Raw genomic sequence first — 26,035 nt, forward strand, 5'->3', positions numbered from 1 at the left:
GCCAACGCAGCTACAATGTCCGAGCATCTTTTTTTAGACATTTAAAGAAACATTTGAGCGACGAAAAAGATGTTCAGAATATTGAAAATTTAGATACCGGAAATTATAAAAACGACGAATACTGTAGAACTGAATCCGAATGTAACGATTTGCAACCCGACAGCAATGTATCTGTTCTTGATAACGAATCCTCCGAAATGACAACTATAAATACTAATACTGAATTAAGTATCATAGATATTCAAGCAGTTCAGAATCAAATGCGCAATCTAAGCATCGGCTTTAACCTCAAATGGTTGGACGTAAACGTATTGCCGAGAAAGACTGTTTTTGAAATTCAGCATGATGTACAGCAAAAAATACTGAAGCCATTTCAGGAAGTTGTGGAAACAATGCAGATTGCTGGTCTGCTTTCGGTTGAAGGTAAAAAAATATTTGAAAAAATGTTCGAAATGTTTGACGGAGCTGATACAGAATACAAGTTTATGCAAAGTTTAAAATCAACTGGTTTGTATGCCGACCCAAGAGAGTACGTTATAAGCAATGAGTTACGCCCAGGAGTTATCAACAACGAACAAGGAATGGATAACGATCCTATTACTGGTAATATATGGAAAGATAAAATTTTACAAAAATATTATTAATGTGATTTGCTTTTTAGGAATCCTAATGCCGATAAAATTTCAACTTAAAAAATACTTGGAATCCCCGATGGTGTTTGAGACAATTCTCGGAAATTTGAATCCTTCACCAGATGGTTATATTCGTAGCCTCATTGATGGTATCGTTTGGCAACAGAAAGTGGCAGGACATTCATCGAACATTGTCATACCTTTGAATTTGTTCTTCGACGATTTTACAACCAAGGACACGGCTTCCCCACATGCATCGAGGACTTCTGTATTAGGTGTATATTACTATATACCATGTTTGCCTGGATATATTTTGGCCAAGCTGGCAAACATTTTGGTTGCAGGATACATTCTATCAGAAGACAGAAAAGAATACGAAAATGAAGAACTGTTCAGTAACCTAGTTGAGGTTCTGATCGATTTAGAGTTAAATGGTGTAAATATTACTCATAATGGTGCTAATGTAACAGTACATTTTATGGTAGGATTTATAACAGGCGATAATCTAGGAATCTCAGGCATTTTGGATTTGGTTGAATCGGCAAGAGCAAATTTTTATTGTAGACTTTGCAAACGTAATCGCGAGCAGCGAGAGAAGGATACTGTGGAATACGAAGAAAGTTTCAGAACAATAGATGGCTACGACCAAGATTTAAGACAAAATGATGTTTCATCCACCGGTATTCATAAGAACAGTATTTTTAATAGCATTCCATCATACCACGTCGTCTCAAACGTTTATTTTGACTTAATGCACGACCTATGGGAAGGCGTTTGTATGTACGGTCTTGCCCATTGTCTGAACTATTTTATCAAAGTAAAAAGATGTTTAGCCTTACTGAAGTAAACTGTAGGAAAAATTTATTTGTCTTTGGAAACCTGAATTCTTCCAATATACCAAATGACATCAAGGACACAAATCTAGTTAGGAGTAAAGTCAAAATGACTGCCAGTGAAATCAGAACCATGATAACATTTTTCCTCTAATGTTTGGAAAGTTGATCCCGGAAAATGATGCTGTTTGGTCACATTTTGCAATCTTTTAAAAATTTGTCATATTTTAATGTTACGCGAAATACATCCTTCATTGCTAATCACGTTGAAAACAATAGTTAACATCCATCACACTCAATATCAACAGCTTTTTGATGATCAACTAAAACCCAAACATCACAACATACTCCATTACTCCTTTTTTATTCTCAATTCTGGTACACCGCGCCATCAATGGGCAATGCGAGGAGAAGGTAAACACCGAGATGCTAAACAATATAGCAGAGTCAATAACAACAACATAAACATATGTAAATCATTGAGTATAAAAGCGGGGTATAAGTTTGCATTCAATCTGTATAACAATTCTTTCATAACTCCACGAATTGATTTGAGCCAGTCTAAAATTTTAACATGCCCGCCCAATACTGATGTCCAAGACAGAAAGATCTATTTCAGTTAGCAGTATAAAGTTCGTAGATAGTTTCATAAAACAGGGCTCAATATACAACAAAGGTACATTTTTTTATGTAAGCCATTGTAATATAATCAATATTTTTGAGTTGGATTGCATTATGATCGGTGAGGACGACAACCTTAAAATAGTTTGCCGTAGCGTACTCTGTCGTACTTTTGACGAGCACTTGCAGTCTTTCGAGGTTCAAATAATGCTGAATCCCAAATTATTATCTAACATTGCACAATTCGAAACACATACTATTAACCTGCACACCGTCAATGAGAAATTGTATTTCCGATTTTGTAACTTTAGTATTATGGATGAGCCGATTGAATCGCTTATTGTATGTTAATTTGTTAAAAGTATAACAAAAATGTAAAAAATATATAAATATATGTATATAAAACGAGTTATTATTCATAATAATTAAATGTTTGCACTACGAGCATTATCACTTGATATAGAGTAACTTGATTCCAAATTTCATACAAAAAGTGTGCAATAGAAATAATATATTCGATGTTTTATATCAAGATGCTCATCAAGTGATATACTGTCGGTGGACACATAATTGTCCCATGTTTGCTAGGAATCTGTATATACATGGGACAATTTTGCGTCCATCGACACCTCATAGGCTAAACATACTATTGAGCGGAGCGATAGCAAAAATAAATATATTGAAAACAATAAATTTTATTTTCAGTATTGCAAAATACATTTTTGAACGTAATATTTTTTTTTTGAATCAAATAAAAAAAAAGTTGAAACAAAAATTTTAATGTTTGGATTTAAAAAAAATAAAATTACAATTAAAACATATATTGTAAATTCAACAATTGTTTTTTTTGACTGCTGTGTTGGTCGATTTTAGAAACAACAATATTTATTGTACAACCAAATCTGATTTATTATTGAATTCAACAATAAAAATTATTAGCCGGGGAACAATAATTTTTTTTGTTGTTTTTATACATAATAATATTGAGTTAAAAAAACATTTTTCTGCGTGTATCACAATTTTCACATTTAGTAAAAAAAAAATTTTTTCTGTGTAAGTTATTTCGAGAATTGCAGTTTGATGCAGATTTTATTGTTAAGTGACGTGATTTAAACAAGTTATTTTCATGAAATTTTGATTTAATTATTCATAGCATCTATAAGAAACTTAGACACGATCCAGTGTTGTGATCAAAAGTATTGATAGTGTCATAATTTTCATTGCACGTGACTGGCGAAAAATTCTTTTAATAGTGTTGAAACCTGTTGCTAATAACGTTGATAGAAACATATCAGAAATGTTATTTTTAAGACAAAAGCTGCAAAATCAAAGATTTATATACACGTGTACGTCTATAGTTTACCTGCAAAAAATATACCTCTTAGAGAATAGACTTTATGATCGGGAGGAAACGGGTATCTTCAACAACAACAAATGCATGATAAGTACATACCATGACAATGCTCACGAAAAAGCAAAAAATTACTACTACTAAGGTTGTTAAAGATCTTATAGTAATTTTTTCTTCAGTCAAGCAAATGACACCAAACTAGTCAGTAAAAACTTAAAAGTGATTTTGTTTATTGAAATATTACGAACAACATGAGTAGCCGCTTTCTCAACTGTTGTAGGCCGTTTGATGGAAAAAGTGTTCAAAAGAGTTACGAAATCTCACCGAAAGCACCATAGATAAACTGAAAGCGACTGGTTATGCTCCAATGTCCACATTGAATACAAATTTACGCATTTGCACGTCCTGCCGTCTAAACGTTGACAAAAGAGCAATCTGTATATCATCGGTTGAGCAGAGCGCAGGAAGTTCGAAAACGACAGCAACTGAGGAATTGCCAGATGTATCGACAACAACTGAGGAATTACCAGAAGTATTAAGTGCTGAGAGCCTTGCCACCGTACCATCAGCGAAATCTGTTTCAACAAATCAATCGGAAGATGAGTGTATCCAAAAGGTCAACATCGAACGCTTTAACGAGGGCATAGCTGGGATAAAAGTGACTCCGATTAAATGGAGAAGATGGACTACGTTTATTACCCGGAGAAAAAATACCGTGAAATAAACGAAGCTGTACGAAGAAACCTCTTCAAATTAGGGACCTGATGATGTGGAAAATACAGACTACGATGAGGTAATTATAAATATGAAGGAAAGGTTCTCGAATGCAGCCACGACAAGGAAAGAAAAATTATTGATTTTGTCGATGCTGCCAAGTTCGTGGTCTATTCAGGATGCCATTGATGAGTTCAAAACCAATAGAAATACAGTAAAAGAGGCAAAACAATTGAAGAATAACTGTCTTTCAACCAAAAATACTAGGTCTAGTACTGCATTAACAGATGAGACAAAAGAAATAGTAGTTCAATATTTTGAAGATGATGAAGTAAGTCGAGCTATGCCTGGTCAAAAAGATTATGTATCAGTGAAAAAAGATGGAAACCATCAAGCAATCCAAAAACGATTAATGATGACGATTTTGAAAGAAGCGTACACGCTTCAAGGAAATTCACGATAATATTAAAATAGGTTTTTCCTCATTTGCAAGCCTTCGGCCAAGGCAATGTAAGCTTCTTTCCAATTCAGGAACACATAATGTGTGTGTGCACAACCCATGAGAATATTAATCTTATTTTACATAGTTTGAAAAGAATCAATTTAACAAAGGATATTAAAATGTTAACTGGTAGTCTTTTGTGTGAAAATACAACATCAAATTGCTATCTACGATCTTGTTCGGATTGTCCAGATTCTTCATCATTGGAAAATACTTTATTCGCTGAGTTTGAAGAAAATATATTGATCAGTTATCATTTGAGCAATGGGTGACCACGGATAGGTGTGACATAGAAACTATTGTAAAACCTGTAGATGAGTTTGTGTCATATTTTGCTTGAAATTAGAAAGTTTAATCCCTCACGATTTCATTAAAACAGAACAATCCAGCTTTTTAAAAATACGAAAATACATTACAAAATGGTGAATTTTTAGTCATTTGTGATTTTTCTGAAAATTACAGCTTTGTATTGCAAGATGAAGTGCAGTCCCATCACTGGAACGTAAATTTAATGTCAATTTAAATCAATGTACGGAATTGATGCAGAATGGCATTTTTTTGCTACATCACATGGCAAAGGTCCTTGTGATGCTATTGGAGGAACAATAAAGCGCATGGCCACAAGAGCAAGTTTAGCCAAAGAACGTGAGCATCCAATTAAAACTGCGAAAGAACTTTTTGATTGGGCAAATCGTAGAAAAGAAAAAGATTTAACCAAATTATCATTTTGTTTTACTACTACTGAAGAGTACGAAATAAAGGCTTCAGAGCTCAGCGAGCAATTTAATAACGCGAAAACGATCCAAGGAACCCAAAAATTTCACTGTTTCATTCCATTGTCGGAAAATAAAATTAAAGCAAAACTATACTCAAACTGTGCTGATAATAATTCAAAAGTGTTCGATATTTTAAAAATTTGAATAAAAATAAATAAAAATAAGTATTAATAAACTGTTTTCATGATATCATAACCCATACCAAAATTCAAACCCAAAACTCTTAGAGTTTCTATAACAACATTGTGTAACTGCCACATTTAATTTAATACTTAGGATAATATTAATTCATTTTATTTATTTATACATATAATATTTATACATATAATATACATAATATCGATGAATACATAAATATGGAATATCATACAAACAACTTGTTTAACTCACGCAAGGCCCTTAACAATAAAATCAGCATCAAACTGCGATTCTTGAAAAAAAAAATACACGGAAATTTTTTTGTTTACTATGTGAAAATTGTGAAATGTTTGAAATGTCATAACTTTTTGTTTATTAGTTTACCATCACCAAATTTTTATGGTAGATAGCTAATATAATGGACCGTTTTCCCTAAAAAAATACGTTCGAAAAAGATAGGGTTTTGAGATATTTGAGTTTTTGTGACAAAATGATATTTTAAAGGCAAAAAAAATTATTTTTTTTACTGTGCACATTTTCTTAAGAATCACCATTTAGTTGTCTAACTTTGCTTAAAAAATCATAACAATCGAACATTCCGTTTTTGCTGTGCAGCTTTTTAAATATTTTTTAACCATTTTCACATACACCCTTTTGAAAAGTTAGTCGTGACTCAATATGAAGATTTGATATCGAAAAATGACGATTTAGATGAAATTGAAAAACTGTGCAAAGTTTCAACTCAATAGAAAATCATGAATTAAAAATTTTCTTAAATTTTGATGCTGTTGCTTGGAATCGCTCAACTATAGGACGTTTTACCATATATAACGACATCCCTGTAAATATGTGATTTAAGGCAAGAGAGTCAAATGATATTTAGGAGAAATTTTACTCTCTTAGCCTTAGATCTTGTACTTTTGATTCTTTTGAATATAGGACCATGTTATGTGTTCATCAACAATTGTTCGAGGTTCAGCCAAACCGCACCAAGCGGCTCCTTGACTAACTTGTAATATTTTGTTCGTAAAAGGAAAAGGCAAGCATTTCATATTACTTCATACGTACATATATCTGATGAAGGGTATCCTAGTTATGGGGATGAGGGATATCCGATACGATTTGTGATCAATTAAATTTGTTAATTGAAAGCTTGGGCAAAAAGTTAGATTTTTGTTGTTGTCAAGCAAGCGAATTTGGTCTCTAAAAAGCGTTGTGGACAAATTAATTAAATGACATGCAGATGACATCTACAACACTGTTTCCAACTCCTCCGAGAAGTCGTTGGAAAGTTGATGAAGATAGTTTGCAAGCTGGCTAACAGCCCTTACTGTAGCTTCATGCGGACTGGTAATGTTTGCCCGAGACTGTGTGAGCTAACGAAGTGTCGATTTTTCTCATAACTAGTAGCTCTTTGTATTTGTCGTCTGCCATAGAGCCATTATTGTGAGGAAAAATTGAGGAATGAGACGTTTAATTTTCTACATTTTGGACAATTTTGAGAATAGCTTAGCACTAACTGGGAGACTGCTGATTTTGAATGTATCTTAGGTCTATCATCCTGTCTTGATAATTTTGACCATACAAGTTGGTTTTCAAAGTAAGCAGACCGGTGCGTTGTCTTAGTTTGACATTTCGTAAACGGTGTAGCAAGTAGCTTTTAGAATAAAAATCGGAAATTAAAATAACTTGAATTTAAATGAAAATTAAAATTAATTAAACTAAATATTAGATTTTATTTAAATTGAATTCGATCAAACCCACCGTGCTTCACACGCGAGTGAGCAAGAGCCCTACCACTTGACATAACAAAATGTAAATGAGTCTCCAACTGAGTGCCTGAATATAGTTCACCTACATATTTCGATTTGGCGGTTGATCCCTGTAGCAATGCAAAAATCGTGCGGGCAGCGACCCCACTAAAATCCTTTCAGGGTCTATTAACCTTTTGCTCGTATCCCTCCCATCCATAAACTTCTGAGCAGGTAGCAAACAGGCTGATTATGACTGTTAGCTAGAATGAGAAAAAAAATAGCGAGAGATGTAATTGTCGAGAGGACGATTCAATAACTCGGCTTATCACGAAAATTCAACTTCGTTGTTTTCTTGATATCCGGTGCCGAAGATCGTGAAAATGGGTTAATCTGAGGATTTGAAAGTCTTTTCTCGATCACTTTTTGAACTGATTAGTGGAAGAGGCAGCAGTGATTCCAAAGTTGTCCTCGCGCCGTGGTTTGAATATTGAGATCGTAGATAGCCGTAAAGTATATTTCGTGCAGTGAGAAGGCGTGCAAACACTGCCGAACAAGAAAGGTTCGTGGCCTAAGCTGCATGTGCCCGATCACACCACATCGGACAACGTCATCGCTGACCCCACCATCAGCTTCAGAGGTGTCCTGGGTACGCCCGGAAGAGGGTATCGTACGCCAAAAGCGTGCCCTAGGCAGGGCGAGAACGAGCGACCGTTCACCGAGTTCATTCGCTGCGATTTTCCGCCTAGTTCCGTCGAGGAAAGGCACCCGGCGGGTTCACCTCACCACCCCCCGTTTATTTCCTGTTCATCCGTCATCAGTCGCCGGGCGGCACCATAAAAAGGTCGTGAGTACTCATTCGTGAATGTAGTGTTGTCCTTGCGCAAGTGACTTTGAGAGCCCGCTACCGAAGGTTGTACCGGTCAGCGTGGCATGAACGAAATAGCATGAACCGTCGCACGAAACCGAGAGATAGGAAAGCACACGATATAGAAACATAACCCCAAACACGCACGTTGACTAGCTAGAGGATAGATGAAGAATGGGAAAGGTAGAAACAAGTAGAAATAGACACTGAATTATATTATAGCGCGCCGCGCCTAAAGTTAGATTCCTAGGACTTGTATAATAAATTGAATTGCACTGAAATAAATGAGCTTGATGGTAGGACATGGGAAAATGTACGTTTTAAAAATGTCTTATGAGGAGGAGTGAAACTGGTTGAATGATTTTAGGTCACACGGGATTTCGGTAGTTTTTTTTTGAGTATTTTTTTATGTACAAGGGAAGTTGGCTCCAAAACCAACTGGAGTACTGCCGAATCGAATACAGGTCAGTACAAAGAGTGAATGGAGAGGCTTGACCGATGATGATAAAACCCCCATTTGTTGAATTTAGCATCGGTCGACGATTGGAACACTTTTTGGTCAATTATATTTTTTTTCGCTATCCTCTTGTCCTATTTGAACAGTTGTAGTCAACCATCTTGTTTCCCGCCCAGAAGTTTGGGAAAATAGGAACCTTCTCCTGAAAGGTCTCGTAGTCGGGCACACTCAAACCTTGGTAAATGGTCTCCCCTCGGGAGTGGCGCATAAACCATTATACTTAAAACGGGAACTCGTACGGCTGACGGGCTATAACGGATCAAATCTTTGGTGAATGCATGAGCTAATCCCGCGTCTGAGAAATCGTCTTCGATGGGATGCAGGGGTGCCTATGGTAATTGATGTTGTAATCCACGCACTGCTGGAAGTGATCCCAGTTCGCACAATAATAATTGCGTCGGGTAAGGTGGTATCGAATTACCGAGGACTCAACCGGATAGTGGCCAGAGTTGAGTTCCTGGTACATCTCTAAGTGGGAAGTATTGTTCGCCATGTTGGCGAGCAATATATCAAGAACTGCATATGCCTCAGATCGGCTCTACCGGGTAATATTATCTGGGATTGATATTTTGTAGTGTCCTTCGCCCTGATTTCATTGAAGAAGCCGTTTTGGGACTGTCGACAGATCGTCTGTCGATCGAGTGTCTAGGCTTAATGTTTTGCATTGAGGTCGCAATGATGACTTTTTTAAGTTCCACAGCAGAGCCACCCCACATGTTGTTTGTGGTATTACGTCCCGATGAACGCGATGTCTACGTCCTTTTGGTTAAGGAAGTCGAACAGTTTAACGTTTTCGTTGTAAATTGAACAATCCTGACAGAATCTTCAGAACACATAATTGGTAAGAAAGGTCATGACCACTGAGATAACGGCGAGGTGTTTCTTCATTCTGCTGATTTGGAGAAGGTTTGTGGTAAAAATGGCTATTTATTTAACGCCGGGTCGTCGTCCTGATTAGTTCCTGCCTGAGGATTTCTTGCAGATTGCAATGAATTCCGCACACATGAGGCATGTATGGTTGCATGCCCTCATTACATCGGTTAACACGATTAAGTCACTAGCCTTGACCGACCGACGACTCGTAGATCCGTAGATCCAGCTTCTCAGCGATTGCCTCCGGAGTGTACTCTAGAAAGCCACGAATAATGACCTCCAGAAGCTTGATTCCTGGAAAATCAAGCAAGTATAATTCGCACTTGATACCAACAGGTACTTACAACGTACAGCAAAACGTGATGTCGAATTCTTCCTATCCTTCACTCTGTATTCATTGTCAAAGTCATAGTCATTGACCAAATTCTGTGATAAACAATAAACTATAAATCGCTAGCACAGATTTTGTTTTGTCCAATAAGGAAATCAAAAATAACTTCTACAATAGTATGTATTGATTATAAAATTTTCAAAAAAATGTTTTGAAAAATTGTATTATAATATATTGAGCCATAATGGTAGTTGTCGATTTTTGAAGATAAAAGCAAGAAAAGATATTTTAGATACTAAAATATCTTTTAAAGCAAGTTACAGCAAACATTTCCCAAAATGCGAATACAATACAAGAATCGTCAATGTATGAATAACGATGAATAAATGACAGATTACAATTTCTTCATATACCTATACGGTAATACAATTTTTATTTTATTTCCACCAATAAATTAGTAAAAATTCCGTCTATGGTAGAAACCAGATATATAACAATATCAAACGCCAAGAGATAAACCATCACAACAAAATTCCTTTTGATTGGGTTGTGTTGATTACTAGAACAAACAAGAGAAAAACCATTGGCGTTAGATAAAGTGAACAATATTAATAACTAGTTAACCCGGCAGACGTTGTCCTGCATAGTAGGCGAAAATGCGCTTTTTGAGCTTCCCATGCAACATTTCCATACGAATCTTAATTTTAGTTTTTCGCGATTTACTCAACTCGTGATTCCCCAATGTTGCAATATCTTTATCTTTCCAACGGGTTTAGGAAACGGTAACGAACATATCTGCTGAAGGAATGAAGAAAATCCATACAGCCGTTTTTGTATTATGCGGATAAGTACACAGACCATTTCTATTATATATAGATAGATCATTGATAAGGATTCCAGGTAATATTGACTATCAGATATTGACTAGTCTTCTCAAGTGCCACCTCGTCCTCGGCAATTCTACCAATGTATCCAAAGATCCTCAAACTTTAAAAAAAAAACGTTAGAATAATTCACTATACATATAGCGAGTATCAAGCGCACCGCAGGACTGCATTCTGCTGCACACCAGTTTAGCCAAGAATAATCCATTCTTATCAGCACAATTTCGTGAAACAAAACGAAACAGTTTTGTTTTTGTATTACGCTGATACTGCCGGTCTATTTGGTGCGGTCTATCCCAGATTGCCACAGTTTAGTTTTGACAGTTCTGTGGAAAGGATTCTTAACTTGTGAAGATGTTAACATTTGTCATATTGTCCAGTCTACTGCTCGTTTACAGTGCCGGTGTTCCGACAGGCGATTCTTCGAATCCGGATGTAGATGCACATTTAACTGCAGATGAAGCCGATCAAGTAGCCCAATCGATCATCGATGCTGGATTGTGAGATCGATAATATGTTGACCATTCACACACCCTTTTCCGAACTTTCACTCTTCCAGGCAAGGAATCGTTCTATTGCGAGTTCGGTACGTCATAGAGGACATTGATTCGTGCAACATGGTGCAAACTAGTATCTACGAAGTCCAGCTGCAATCCACAAGTGAAACGTTCGAAATTAGTAGCGAGAGCAACATCACCGATGCAACTAATTGTAGAAACAAGCGAAAACTTCTGGAAGCTATACAGCTCGGTGGCCTGATCAGAGTTCAAAATGTGGTGAAAATCGAAGGTGACCAAATACAACTGGAGAACATCTCCGTCGAACAGTTTCGACTGGACATGGAAAAGCTTGTTCCGTAAATTTTGTTTGCCTTACGAATAAATAAATAAGTCATTAACATATTACCTTTTCCAGAGAGGATTTTCGTATAGTTGATTCAAAGTTTTCTTATCAATTTGCAACCGATGGAGAAGTAACATCCGATGCAGAATTGATCGAAATGCGTGTGCGAATGGTGAACACAGGCAATGAATACGTGGTTAATACGATCGGTGCAATGGAGGTGTACGGGGCTATGGCTCCGAGAGCAAGACCATATCCTCCGAAAGTTTTACTGTCACTTCTTGGTGGAGGCAGTTATAAGAAAATGAAGCGTATAACAAAAACATAATTCCTAACTAGCGCATCGTTATTAGCATTAGTCTGTGTGGGTTTGATGAGTTAGGGTAGTTTACCTTAATTTTTGAATGTTACTGAAATAAATAAACTACTTAATCCAAAGTTAATTTTGAGGCATTATTTTCATGAACTGTATAAACTGCTGTATACGATTAATTATCCTATCAAAAACCACGTCCCACGTTGAGGCAATACAGATTAGCTTCGCGTTTGTAGATTTAATCGCGTTCAATTCAAGCGACTTGTTCAATTCACTTGCCTTGTCCAAACTTGAGGACGCACATTCTGAAAGTAGACTCAAAGAGTATTAGATGAGCTTTCGAGGTGGTAGGTAGAAGTTTCAGACTGGAGAGCTCTACAACGGTAACGAAAGTATTGTCGTCGTAGCACCAAATTAGAATTCGGAAGTAGGGAATTCCGGAATCCGGACCGAACTTTCTTTCCGAACGAACTTCTTAATCTGTCAAACTAAATGATGCGTTGTTTAGAGACTAAAGAGCCCCGCCCAATAGATACGTTTGCGTACGTTTTGACAGTTTTACCATGTAAGATTCGACATTTTTGTTCGAAGGAAATCGTCCAAAATGGTTTTTTTTTTCATTACTACCAGTACCCTTTAACTTTTGGGAATCAATTAAAGGTACGTCGGTTAAAATGGTCTGGTGAAGGTGAAACAGCAAGAAAAAAAAAATCGATGACTACGACGGTGTTGTAACCATTCGTGATACACGACACATTATGATGATTTGCAAAAAAAAAGTTGCTTTCATATCACCAGCATCTACATACGCCGCACAAAGAAGAGGTTTCTCCAATTCAAAGCAACAAAAGACTACGATGTCCCATATAGCAGTTTGTTGCTTATACGTAAACTTGCTTCATGTACGTAGAATAGCACGAGCAGATGGGACATTTATTCGTTGAGTAGTATACCGTTGTTTAGCCTTTTTGTCTCACCAGGTTTTCTACTGAACAGTGGTGGTATATATAAAAGCAGCCATGAGGCGATAAAACCGTCACCACACATAAATGCAAAAAAAACTAGTCGGCTCATTTTTGTTCTATTCAGTATATCCATAGCCGCAGTATCTGAACCTTAGAATGAAGCATGGTTGGAAGCATCAATGAAGTTGTAGAAATGAGCGTTCTTCATGGTTATTCTTTTGCAATGGCGAAGACCTCAATGAGCAACGACCTCTTTATGTTAGTCTATGTGATTATTGACTTTTTATTATTTATTGTAGAGTAAAAGCATAAATGAGATATGTCTTATTTGGCTGTATGTATTATGTATAATAATTGTTTCCATCGGAGCAATGCCGCATCGCTGATTAGTATTCAATAGGCACTTCATTGAATAGTTATAAACATCTGAATATCTAAGCCAAGTTCCAGTATCCTAGTAGGATACGCAGTGCAATCACCGAAGAAAATAAATACTATACTAATTCCAAAGTTAGATAGCGCCAACACAGGTATTTATTGACATAGACAATATGCTATTTAGCTAGGTCCCTGCGTAGCCGGATCCAACAAATCCATATCTGCATTCTCCTCCGCAGTCGATTTTCTCTGGGACCCTTCACTTCCACCCGTACCCGTAGCCGCACTGTCACGTTTCTCCAGTGGACCCACCGAGCTGATCCGTATCGATGGTCTCGTACTAGGTCTCGGCTGTTGCGAATCAGCACCTTGCTCGTGCTGGAAGGATAACAGATAGTCGGTGCCAACAATTTTCGAAATTGGCGTGTCCATATCTATCTGGCCGTCTTGCTCCTGCTTCATCAGGTACTGGATGAACGGACAGGCACTATTGTCAGTTCCGTAGTAGTACTCCATGCCTTGGCTACCCTGTCGGGTCGTTTTCTGCTCTAGCCTGAGATTGCTGATCTTGGTCTTTATCTCCCGCAATGCTTGCTTCACAGGTTGCAATCGATCTTGGTGGAACATCAGAGCTCGGGCTACCGGATCCTTCGGATAAATGTCACTCAAAACTTCTTGCTTTTCTTCGGTTTGTGTTTGGATCTCCGTAGACACAGGTTTTGGAGCCTTTCGATAACGCACGGTTGTCTTGAGCATTTTCCGTTCGTTTCCGACGTTGATCGGAATATTGAACGTTGACTCCATTGGTTGCATGTTCAGATCATCGTGATATCGGGGTTCCTGGGGTGGCGGCTGCGTGAACTTGGGAATGACCGGAAGACTCATTCGGGCCTGTTGCGGTGTCGGTAGGATAGAGGACGAAGTTATTTGAGGAGGCGAAAGCGCTGGTTTACGTAGTTTTACGATTGCTTGTAAAGGAATTTTGATTTCGTTCACATCACGATCAATTTGAAACACAGACCGTTTCAGGTCCACCTGACAGTTTCGGTCCGTTCCGATAATTTTTGCGTAGGCTTTTAACTGAATTTCGATAGTGGCCATTTTGGTGGGTGCTAAACAAATTTTTCATTGAACACTTGACAGATCAGATTCAAGGCTTACTAATTTGTGATTTACTAACATGTGTTTAGTAAGGTTTTTTTTTTAAATAAATAAAAAAAGCTTAAAATTTAATAAATATTTTCTAGATATTTTCTTGTGCCTTATGAAATATGTAAAATGAAAAAAAAATACCCTTTAAAAGTCGAAATAGCATACAAGAGATAGACCATATTATTTCCATAATTTCCCATTTGTTCGTAATCAATGCTTTATCGCTCTCATTAAAAAAACAAAGACGCAGAACAATATTTACCTACGAAAAACTCTTATCGATAATTGAAATGAATATTTACAGAAGTCACCTAGAGCCCAATAAAAAGAGTACCACCATGTGCCACACCTGACAATCTCCTATTCGTTTGGAACATTTTTTTTGAGTGACCAATAAATTTTGTTTCAATGCTGACGTCGTCGCCACTGTTTGAATGGTTTGAATTTCGTGATATCAAAAGCGCTAAAATATGTTGCTAAACTAAGTCTCATTCATTTCACTGACAAATTCTTAATATGTTAGAAACGCTTTGTAATCATTTGCTGCAGTGAAATTAACAATATAATAAGAACAGGGTTATAAATAAAGCTAACCCCAGTAAGGCAATTATTTTCATTAAACATCAAAATTAACATACCTGTGTGGCGTTCACATCGAACACGTAATCGAAGGTGAAGGCTTTATCGGAACCCAGATAGACCTGTGGCTCACCGGGTGTGACTTGAGTGCACACCCGGCACATGTCTATCAGCTCGCGTGGTATCTGTGGGCGGATTCTGCAAAAGAAAGGAAACGAAATACACATGAAGTTATAAATTGCGCGACTTTCTCGTGGTTCAATTACACATGTGGTTTGAGTTTGATGTGGATATGAAGGCATAACAGATGCTTATTTACAGAAAGAAACAAAAACAATCGGTAATAAATTTACTGTACATTTTACTGTCTTTATGCATTAATAAAATATATTATACAGAATTTCAAAAAGTCGAAAACCGAATTAATAAAGGATAGTTCTCATTATCCATATTAATTTTTGTTTTTGGAGCGATTCTATAAAAAGTATCCCATTTCAAAGTTTGTTTTTGGAGCGATTCTATAACATAAACATTATGATGATCGTGGTTTTCATAACTTTGAAACAAATGCTTTCTGCTGCATGGTACATAATACTACATAGAAATCAGTCAATGCCCTTTTTACTTGCATCGCATCCCTCAACTGAAGCATTGCATTCTCCCAACTTGGTGTTCACTAAGCTCTTATACAGTTTTCATAATACACGGTTGTTATTCCAAGTTGTAGGTTTGTATGTCATATACTCAAATCATGTGAGGCGTAATCACAACGAACACTACATATAGGGAAGTCGGGAAAAAATCCAACTTAAAAATTTCCGCCGATACCGGTCGATATGATATGCAGACATTCGTTGGTGGTCGCCGTAACTAATTTGCATGATGAAAAACGAGTAGACTGGATGTCGCTGGGTGTGCTACCGCTCTTGTTTGATTGGTACTGCGCTGTTGTTAGCGCTTTTTGCTGCATTTATTCATGCAAATTAATTGAATTAGCGGTCAAACGCAATGAGGTTCATTAGTCAGACCACTACGGTGATGTTTATTCAAACGTGTAAGAACATTATAGAGATTATTTTTCAGTCTGTCTAGAGATTGGTTGAGAACACGTCTGATAAAATATTGCATGAAATAATCTTTGATATTTTAAACTAGCAGTAATTCATATTCATTCATAGGATAAACTATGATAACAAGTCATTGAAATTGCACCGTAATCCGGTGGCAGAATTGTAAGTGGGGTAAAATTAATAACTCTGGAATCAAGATCTAGGGTTACATTTGAATCATTTGTTTGAGAAACTGCATATATCCATTTTACGAAATTTCGAGAAAACAACAAAAAACTGATTTTCAACAAATTGGCACCGAATCTTTTGATTTATCCGATACAGATCAATAGTTTTTGGCAAAAATCAACACTCTGGGGCACTTTCAGTGCGAAAACTGTAAGCAGTACTCCATAATTGCTTTTCAAAGTGCGTGGATATATGTAGTTTCTCAAACAAACGAAAAAAAATCATACATTCCTTAACAATTTTTTTTTGTATTTTTTGCCAGAATACGTATTTTTGGACGAGGATTCCGACTATATAAAAATCTCATTAAGGCCAAAAATGTTACATATGTAGTTTCTCAAATAAACGTTTCATTTATAGTTTGTTATCTTAGCTCACACAACATCAACAACGCTGAAATGGAAAGCAGATTGATTAATGTTTTACAGGTAGGTGGTACGGCCCCATGGCTCTGTAGTCAATATCTCAGTGTAAAAAAGTATGTTGTATACAGTACACCCGATTCTTTTTTTACACGGGGGATGCGTTCCGTGTAAAAAAAGTTTTCAGTTCAAAATTTTAAAATCCGTGTAAAAAAAGTTTTATGGTTTCTCGATGAATCATGCAAAATGGAGCAACTTTGCAAAAAATTTGTATGGGACTTTTTTTACACGGACGTGTAAAAAAAATCCGTGTAAAAACAGAATCGGGTGTACACCCAGGTTTTTTTTTTACACGGTTGGAATTCATCAATTTCTCGGTAAACCCGAACTTTCACGACTTTTTAAATACCCCCTGAATTTTCTTTGATTTTTTGTGAATTTTTTGGTAGGATCAGCTCATTGTTTCATTGACGCTGAAGGTCTTAAACGACTAAAACCAAACAGTGTAAAAAAAAACCTGGGTGTAAACGCTAATCTGAAACAACGCAGTGGCTGGGTCGTTTGCGCCCAGATTTTTTCAAAATGGATCAGAGTCAGACGAACCCATTTCCGAAGGATTTCCCGATAATATACAGGGAATCTGCAAATTATCCGAACAGATTTTAACAGTTTCTTTAACAGTCGATTCTTTATTTGATTTAAGGTCCACTTTCCTAAAGAACCCATATTTTTTGACGCCTGAAAGTATTTTTAAAATTTAAAAACAAAAAATAAAAAAGTTCTGTTTTTTAAGATTGGCCTAACATTTGCCCGATTTTGATCGAACATTCGAACGAACATTTTTCAGGCCGGTTCACACGTGCAGCACTTTTTTGGTTTTTGTTTTCGATTTTTTAAATAGTTAGAGGCTTTGAAAAATATGTTTTTTTTGGGAAAGTTGACCTTAAATAAGCCAAAGAATCAACTGAGACAATAAAGCGAGATACAATTTTTGACGGGAAAGGTCAATTGACTGGCTCAGTAGCTCTGTGGCTATCATAACTCAGCAGGCTATAACCAATGTACTTTCTGGCAATACTGGTCGTCAGCTCGTGGACAAAAAAGACAATTGATATTTGTGATAGCTTGTTCCGTTTTTTTTAGAAAGAAACGGAATTTTCTCCCAACTCTTCTTCTTCTTCTATGGCTCTACATTCCAACTGAAACTTGGCCTGCTTTTTAACTTATATTCAGAATACTTAGCTTTTCTTCAGTTATTAATTGAAAGCTTTTCTATGCCCGCCATTGTATGAGTATGTATCTTTGTGGCAAGTACAATGAATACACTATGCCCAGGGAGTCGAGAATGTTTCCCACTAGAGGCCTTGATAAGAGAAACGCGGATAGGTATGTGCCGCCAATCAAACTGCCAAAAAACAGCAGCCAAGCAGCTGAAAACGGCTTAATTCTATTTCATACCATTTATGAATGAACAAATTTTGAATGCACTTTACATTTATTTTCAACTAGTCGACCCGGCAGACGTTGTTCTGCATAGTATGCAAAAATAAACGTTCTGAACTGCCTAAGCGAAATTCCTAAACAAATCTTAATTTCAGTTTTTCACGATTTACTCAACCCTATTCGTGATTTTTGAATGATGGAATATCATATAAACCCGTCGGAAACAATAACGAACAATATCTGCTGAAGACCATGTCATTTTTATTATATAGAAAGATAACATATGCAAATCAATGATAAATTATGAAATGCAATTGCTTTGTTTATTGGATTCAATTATCATGTGGTGTGAACATATTAAATGGCGGTATGTGAAATTTTACCTGGATTAACCATTTACAGTCCCATCCCGATTTTGGCAACACCCGTTTTTGTCTACCCCCGATTTTGGCAACACCCGTTTTTGGCAACATTTTCTTCCCGATTTTGGCAACAACTTCGAAAACATGTTTTTTATTACTTTTTAGAGTTACAACCTTTTTATTAATATGTTATAGGATAAACAAAATCAAAAGTGAATATCATTAAGGTTTATATGCGTATTATGGGCTCTGTACGAATAGTGGGCACTTTCAATGAATTAATGAACCACCACTCGTATTACCGTTCATTGCAAACAATGTCTATTGAAACTTTTCTGCTCTTTTTATTCACGTTTTCCATGTCCCTATTCACACTACCCTAATCTAACCAGCCCACCGTAGAATGTCGTATTTTTTGGCATTCTCACTGATTTTGTCGTCGACAAGCTGACTCACACCGTTGTACATAGTACAACACCTATTAGGCGAAGCCCGCTGTTTACATCACAATGCAACCGATACTTCATAAGTGATCCAGGAGCAAGCAAGCCCCAATAGATTTAATTGCTAGTGCGATTTTCTATATGCGCTATATAGCCATCAAGTCGTTATGCTCATTATGTGCCTCTTTTCTAATATCAGTCGAGAAACTGTCATTTTATCAGTCTTTCTGCTGCATTCACGTATAGACAATAAGCAATAATTTTATTTCAAAGAGTCTTATTGTTTTAAATTGAAGAAAATTTGTCTAGCGATTAATATCAGAACACTATGGGCTTTTCCAGTTTCCTGATGTGTCAATTGCATAACGAGCCTTTTGATTCCAGCATGTTTGCCAACAGTTCGACAGTAATGCTTTGCTTCCCTCTTAAGTCTGATGTAGGATTCTTCCATCTTTTCAAAGTTATAATAATGAAAGTAGAGCACCAGTTTGTCCGTAGGTTGACTGCTGTCAGTTGTCAAAGGTGGCATGCCGCAAATGGTCTTCTAGCTTCCACTTGGCCACACTGTCACTCGTAGTGCGAGGTGCACATTGTGCTCATGGATCAATCATCGCCGCCTAAAATATTCCTGGGTTGAGTGCTAGGAGACCGATTAGTGCAAAGGGATTTGGTTTTTCACACTTTGGATATTCTGCAGAAATGTGCAGAATGCAGATTTCTATTACCATTTTCTAAAACAATGGAATGTCTTATGCCTTGCGTTCAAAGTTGTGAAAGAACTTTACTCTTAATCACACCGACCACAAGAAAGTTTTCCTCCATCAAAAGCCATTATATAAGAATTCGAAATTTGTCGTCGGATCGCTATTTGATTTATATAGTGAATTATGATATTTTCATCAGCATTTTTGGTGGACTAAAATATATATGAGATGTCAGATTGAAGTCAGCACTTCAATGAACTACAGTCGTGATTCGCTGGTTGGGCCACGACCTCGGCCCAACTAACGAATTCGGTTTTTTAGTTGGGTCAACTGACAGCCATTTGAACACGTGTATTTCGACTTGAACATCACAAATGATGTCCAGTAATACCCAATCCCGTTTTCCGTGTTTACATTGAATTTCGACGTACGGTTGCTTTTTAGTTGGGCCAGAACCCAACCAGCGGAGGCCCAACTAAAAAGTGACCCAAGTATTAAAATCCCAACCAGCGAATCCCGACTATACAATAGAAACATTTCCACAAATTTTAGTAAGGACGTGGCCGACGCTATTGTTAATTTCTAATATTATTTATTATTAAATTTGTATTATGAACTTGGCTAATTAGTTACATTATCGTTTGATTACCATTCTTGAAGCTTTTTTCAAATCTGTTTGAACTACATTCTCCGAGTTATGAATAATACCGCAAAAATGTCAATTATGATGCACGTGCATCACTTAAACACACTCCACATACTTTGTAGTACATATTCTAAATATTTAGAATCAATCATGAAAACAAAAAAAAAATGAAATTTTGTATGAAATTTTTTTCCCGTTTTTGGCAACATCCCCATTTTGGCAACATTAAAATCCGGTTGTGTTGCCAAAATCGGGAAGGGACTGTATTCCTTTTCATGTGTTCTTCTTTAATGAAGAAGATAGATTGCAGTGTTGGCAGAGTTACATTCTTTATCCGCGTTTCTCTTATCAAGGGCTTTTCTACGCCTTTGATCGTTAACTGGATACCCTCCCAACTCACCGGATTTGAATCGAATTTATCTTTCAGCATGCATCTTGAAAACAAAAGCCATCAGAGCACTGAATATATCACGGAGACATTTTAAATCATGTCACAATTATCTAAATATCTGAGAAGAATCTGCATAAAAACGACTCGTTCGAAGGCGTATAACTTGGGATATGGGGATTATTTTTAAATGACCCAATATGCCTTTTTTAATGCAATTCTATTACAGTTAAACCTCCATGAGTCGATATCGAAGGGACCATCGACTCATGGAAATATCGAGTTGAGGAATTGCACATCCTTGCAAAGATCTTTGGGGGGACCATCACAGTAACCAAGAATATATTTTTTAATATGGAATAAATTGCTTCCATGAGTCGACAAAGAGTCATAGAGCATCGACATGAGGAGGTTTGACTGAAAAATAAAATGTACTGCATGTTGGTTTTTGAATGTCTTTAAAAATATAATTGTAAACTTATTTTGTTGTACGGATTATTTGCAGACAGATCATAGAACTTTCTGTTGTAAATAATTTTTAAACAGGAAAAGTCATTTGGCAGAAGGCCACAATGCCGAAAGTTGTTTGGTCGAATATGTCATTTGGTCGAACAAACCATTGGGCCGAAAGTCATTTAGCTTATTCAACATATCTATGATTGCTACTCCGTGATTGACCAGAATCAGTAAAATTGCACAATGAATCAACTGAACGGCTGACTGGGATTAGTCAATCATTCTCACTACTGTGCAAGTTTCAGTAACTCAATAAATACAAAGATCAATAACGGCACTAGCCGCGTCCTTGAAGTCAGTTAGGGACACAAAAGGAACATTAGTAGGTGATTTTTGCTATTTAGAGACCGTGTCTCCACAAAATTACAGGAAGGAACAATTGTTAATGGGTAGGTATCGTTTGACTGTAAAGTGATGTCCGACCGCAATAAGCAGAATGAATCAAACACTTTTATTACTGGCCAGGGATGGAAAAAATCAAATTTTCAAAAAATCAAAAAATGTGCAAAATTTGAGAACTCGCCTACTGTTTTCACGTGAAAAGTTTCCACATGAAAATTGCAATCATTATCGTTTGATAATGACTCTCTACATCTCGATATTTCTCCCTATGTCGATGGTTTTCTCGGTCCCTTCAATCTAGATACATTTGAGCATTCTATATCTCGATAACTTCCCTATCTCGATAGCTCTCTATCGCGATGCGTCCTGATCATATTTTGTTTTGGATTCACTCCCCTTATGTCGATATGTTCAAATTTTTAGACTACTAGACCATCTTTGGACAATAACAAACACATCAACAACAAGAAATGACATTTGTTTTGTTGTCGTTTTTCATACCAACGAGCTTTTTTTGGATCTAGTACCCATTTCAATTTTTCTTCCATTCCTCGATCTCTCCCTATCTCGATGGTCCCTTCAATATCGAGATGTGGAGAGACGACTGTACTTTACCAATTTTGATGAAACTTTAAACCTGTTTTCTTTTATTTTGTTTCATGACAGGTCAATAAATTGATAGGGGATATGGGTTGCTGTGATTGTAACTTGTGTAAAAACAATATACCACAACTATAGGAACACCCACGACTATGGGAACTTTTACTTTTAAATTCTTTCAAACTTATGAAAAATGTCCCATTGAAATTCAGAACAGTTTTCCGTGAAATTTCCAAAACATGGCATGCGACAGTACAGTATTCATGATTTTTCATCAATCTGTCATACAAGCATGAGGTCGTGAATTTAATTCCAGACTCGCCCCTATTAAAAAAAATTGGCATGGACAGGACTAAATCACTCTCCTTGGTGAATCTTTGGTTAAGCTTCAGTTCATCTACCCTACCCAATTACCAAAACTTCCTTTCCGTGGTATTGTGCGGATGCAGAGGTATTCTCGGTCTCTTTAAGGACTTGGCCGGCGCCCTTATTGATCTAGATTTGTTAGCTGCTGGAACGTGTACCTCAAGAATGGCTGGTACATCCCTATATTCACTTGGATCATACTGTAATTTACACCAGTTCTGATTAATCACGGAGTAGCAATCATTGATATGTACAGTCAGTCTAAGCTAAGGCAACTTATAAAATTTAGTGATATGCTGATTGGCCATTAGCGGAATTGTTCCGTGGAGTCTGAAATGTTGGATATTTTCATGTCAACTACAAAACAAAGTATTTGACAGCTTATATCTAAATCTTTTTTCGCGATTAAGCTTGATATGAATCTGTGAAGAATGAGTCACATTTTTGTTCACTTCCCAAGTCCCATAAAATATGAATCACAAAAATGATAACCAAAAGTACATGCTCTTCTATCCGTAGTTTTGAAATATAATTAGTAAGATACACGGATTCAGACAGAAATATGGCAGGTATGAGAAACGTAAGATAATAAAAAAAAGAATTCAAAAATTTCGATGGTCATCTCAGATCTTCTGAAGGAACAGAAAATGAAGCTGTACAGAATTGAATGTTAAGCGCCAGCCAGATTGCATTCGCAATAAATGGAATCATAAAAAAATATAAATAATAAAACATCACTCGAAATCAAATTAGTTCCATACTTGATTAACCATATCTATACTGCGTTTCCAATCTAGACACAACTTAAATGCAATGAATACAATCTGTCGTACCATCGATTGATCCAGTAGAATACAATGAACCTCTGGTTATCGCAAATACTAGGGATTTTTTATCACTAAATGAAACACAAAACTGACGCGCCTAATTTTCTGTACTTTCGAGTCAACATCATTTGTGATTCGTTATCAATTTTAATGTGCACTAATCGCAAATGGTTTGCGAAATCAACGCAGACTTGAATTTGGGCTAACGTGTATGACTAATATTTGTTTCTATTCTCAACGTCATGCGTGCTTGTCGGTTGTTTATTCATTGAAGTTTGACGGATTTTGTCTTGTATTGGGGAGATGGTACTTGAGCTTATTCTACGAGTGGAGTGACGTGAGATTGCTCGAATGGCGTGAGAAGAGTCGTATAGCCCCATTTGAATAACATGGTCACCTCACGTGAGAATTGCTAAAATCGACTCACCTCACGTTTTAATCCATGTATTATGGTGACATTTATGAAGTCCACAAGAAGAAAAACTTCAACAAATTTAGTGCAACACTAACGTATACCTAGGCGGAACGAGCGCCGGTCGATATACCCAGCGAATGGTTTCCCATAATCGATACGAGCATTACAACGTAATTGAATACATTCGCTTCCACTGCCTTTCGATTGGTTGGCGATTGATTGCCGGCAGCAGCAGCGCCACCGATGAAAGGAGGAAAGGAAAGTGTTTTGATTTTTTTTGCCCTGCTACCTTGTTTGCACACATTCAACAGGTGGTCGCAATCCGTGGCTACCTTCATCGCCACCTGTTGCTTCCACACCGCACCGGTTGCGTAGTGGAGAGTCAACTTTTTGCTTTGTGTTGTGCGGTGTTTTATTTCAATGGTGATCGTCGCTGGTCGGCTGCTAATTATCGATTAATTAATTCATGTATAACAATGTGTACGCCACCCCGAAAGTCAAGCATTTGCAAGTGAGGCAACTTTTCAGCGAAGAAAGTAAGCCCAAAGGAGTGTTACTATGTCTGAAACACGATTTATGCATATGTACAACATGTGATAGATTTAGTTTGGAAAATGTATTGGAGGGTAACCACTTCATCCGGGTTTGATCCCACGAAACTAGTGAGCTAGACAGGTGCATTCCCAACTCAGCTACGAAGGACCTCCGCAACTTAGCGAGTACTGATGAAACCAAATTCCTAGCACCAGGCACATCGTCGAGCTCACGCAATCTATTTTCAGAACAAACTCTTTCATATGTTTTGTTTGTACAATGCCAACCAAGTAGGACGAGTATTTAGTATTGTCTGGCTCCTACACACTTTCTTCTTCAGCAACGGAGGTCCTTCAACATTCAAAAAATAAAGAAAAATTTCTCAAGCAATTCTTGAAGAAATGTCGAGAAAATCTTAGATATCAGTCCGGGAATGGCAACAAATGTCAATGAAAATCTCAAATGTCTTTTTTGTATAAATAAAATAGTCCTTGTTAAAATTTGGAAAACTTTTAGAGTTTTCTAAGTGATTTTCTCCAGATTTCGGGAAACAGGCAATCAAACCCAGTCACTTTCAGCGGTCTAGAATTTGTCTAAACCTGTCTATAATATATCTATCACTACCTACGTAATTCTTTCCATTAAAGAACCGATTTGTTGTAACTGAGCAATTGTTGTCTACTCGGGTACATTGTCCTTTACGTCCATTCCGAAAATCTCAAAGTGATTGAGTATATCGAACCGGCTACAACTGCTGCGGCACGGCGTACACAATTAAAGCAATGCGCGACGGAAAAGCAAACATATTAAATACCTCTTCTAAACCGGGCGTCCTTGACCAATTACCGCCGCATAACGACGGAGACTGCGGCGTCGACAACCGACCACACATATTTTTTTTTATTCGATATCGAGCCTGCAGACAAGCTACACTACTGGCCCGGTGATCCAATATCCGATTGAGTAGGTGCCAACCATCAGTGGATGATATACTGACTACTACGGCAACAGCAGCAACATAGTTCATCATTATTCAACTAGAACCAGATGAACCCCTGTGGAATGACGCCACTGCAGACATAAAAGGTTTGTTTTCGTATGGTATTTTCATCATTTAGTTTATTGAATTTTTATGGAGCTCTAGCAGAAAGCTGAATTTGAAATGGAGCGACTTTACACACGCGATCCATTAATAATTGTACATGGGTACCGAGCAATTCCACCACCACCGTTCGATTTTTCATGAATTACTGAGCTGAGCTGGAGAAACGAAAATCGTGGGTAGTTAATAATAGTTACTAACACTCGGCCAATCAGTACACAGCGGGAAAAACGTAAACGCCCAATAAAGAAAATCAATTAGATTTTCGCTAATTGTAGTAATTCAACATTTGGGACTAAAAAGTTATCATTTATTGACAAATTGGAGATCTATCTGATGATACCTGAAATTGCGATCCAAATGACATAAATGATGTACATTTTTATTAACAAGGTTTTGGCTCACGAAAAAAATCATTAATTCGCTTCTTTTATTTTCATTTTACTGGTGCCTGGTTTGTGGGTATTACCTTTTTTACGTTTCTGCAATTGCCGTCGTATTTATTTTTATTTTATAACTTATGGTACGATATAGTTCGATCGACGGACTACGTGCAAAAAAATCATTCGAAGTATCAATCGAGCGTGGGATGCGAAGAAGTGGAATACTCTCGGTCGATGGAAGAACTTTGTATATTCCATAAAGATATAGCACCCAGCAATA

The 26,035-nt window shown here is 37.0% G+C and overlaps 3 protein-coding genes across 13 annotated transcripts in view; 2 read left to right on the forward strand and 1 right to left on the reverse strand.

The window, feature by feature from the left end:
- Positions 1-26,035, reverse strand: part of LOC134212457 (kinesin-like protein KIF21A) — a 143,804-nt gene that overhangs the window by 25,767 nt on the left and 92,002 nt on the right. For all 10 annotated transcript variants that reach the window (XR_009979281.1, XR_009979282.1, XR_009979278.1 and 7 more), the window contains exon 4: positions 15,084-15,222. Coding sequence is in view for 5 of the 10 variants with exons in the window: in XM_062690347.1 (XP_062546331.1) it covers positions 15,084-15,222 (139 nt within the window). In the remaining 5 variants the exon portion in view is untranslated. The remainder of the gene's footprint in view (positions 1-15,083; positions 15,223-26,035) is intronic.
- LOC134216195 (uncharacterized) lies at positions 49-1,479 on the forward strand. Its single transcript, XM_062695146.1, has 2 exons — positions 49-603; positions 662-1,479. The coding sequence occupies exons 1-2, from the start codon at positions 198-200 to the stop codon at positions 1,477-1,479; spliced, it is 1,224 nt and encodes a 407-aa protein (XP_062551130.1). The 5' UTR covers positions 49-197.
- On the forward strand, positions 11,068-12,075 carry LOC134216589 (uncharacterized). 2 transcript variants are annotated; one of them, XM_062695446.1, is made up of 3 exons: positions 11,068-11,291; positions 11,351-11,647; positions 11,707-12,075. In XM_062695446.1, the coding sequence occupies exons 1-3, from the start codon at positions 11,146-11,148 to the stop codon at positions 11,960-11,962; spliced, it is 699 nt and encodes a 232-aa protein (XP_062551430.1). In that variant the 5' UTR covers positions 11,068-11,145; the 3' UTR covers positions 11,963-12,075. The 2 variants fall into 2 exon arrangements, with proteins under 2 accessions (XP_062551430.1, XP_062551431.1); XM_062695447.1 differs by having other exon boundaries at positions 11,137-11,262.

The sequence above is a fragment of the Armigeres subalbatus genome, chromosome 2, assembly GCF_024139115.2.
Source record: "Armigeres subalbatus isolate Guangzhou_Male chromosome 2, GZ_Asu_2, whole genome shotgun sequence".
In the NCBI taxonomy this organism is placed as follows: Eukaryota; Metazoa; Arthropoda; class Insecta; order Diptera; family Culicidae; genus Armigeres; species Armigeres subalbatus.

Coding starts and splice junctions, on each gene's coding strand:
- LOC134216195 (XM_062695146.1), top strand. CDS start 198: ATGACAACTATAAATACTAATACTGAATTAAGTATCATAGATATTCAA. Junction 604..661: donor GGATAACGATCCTATTACTG/GTAATATATGGA, acceptor TTTGCTTTTTAG/GAATCCTAATGCCGATAAAA.
- LOC134216589 (XM_062695446.1), top strand. CDS start 11,146: ATGTTAACATTTGTCATATTGTCCAGTCTACTGCTCGTTTACAGTGCC. Junction 11,292..11,350: donor TCGATCATCGATGCTGGATT/GTGAGATCGATA, acceptor TCACTCTTCCAG/GCAAGGAATCGTTCTATTGC. Junction 11,648..11,706: donor GACATGGAAAAGCTTGTTCC/GTAAATTTTGTT, acceptor TACCTTTTCCAG/AGAGGATTTTCGTATAGTTG.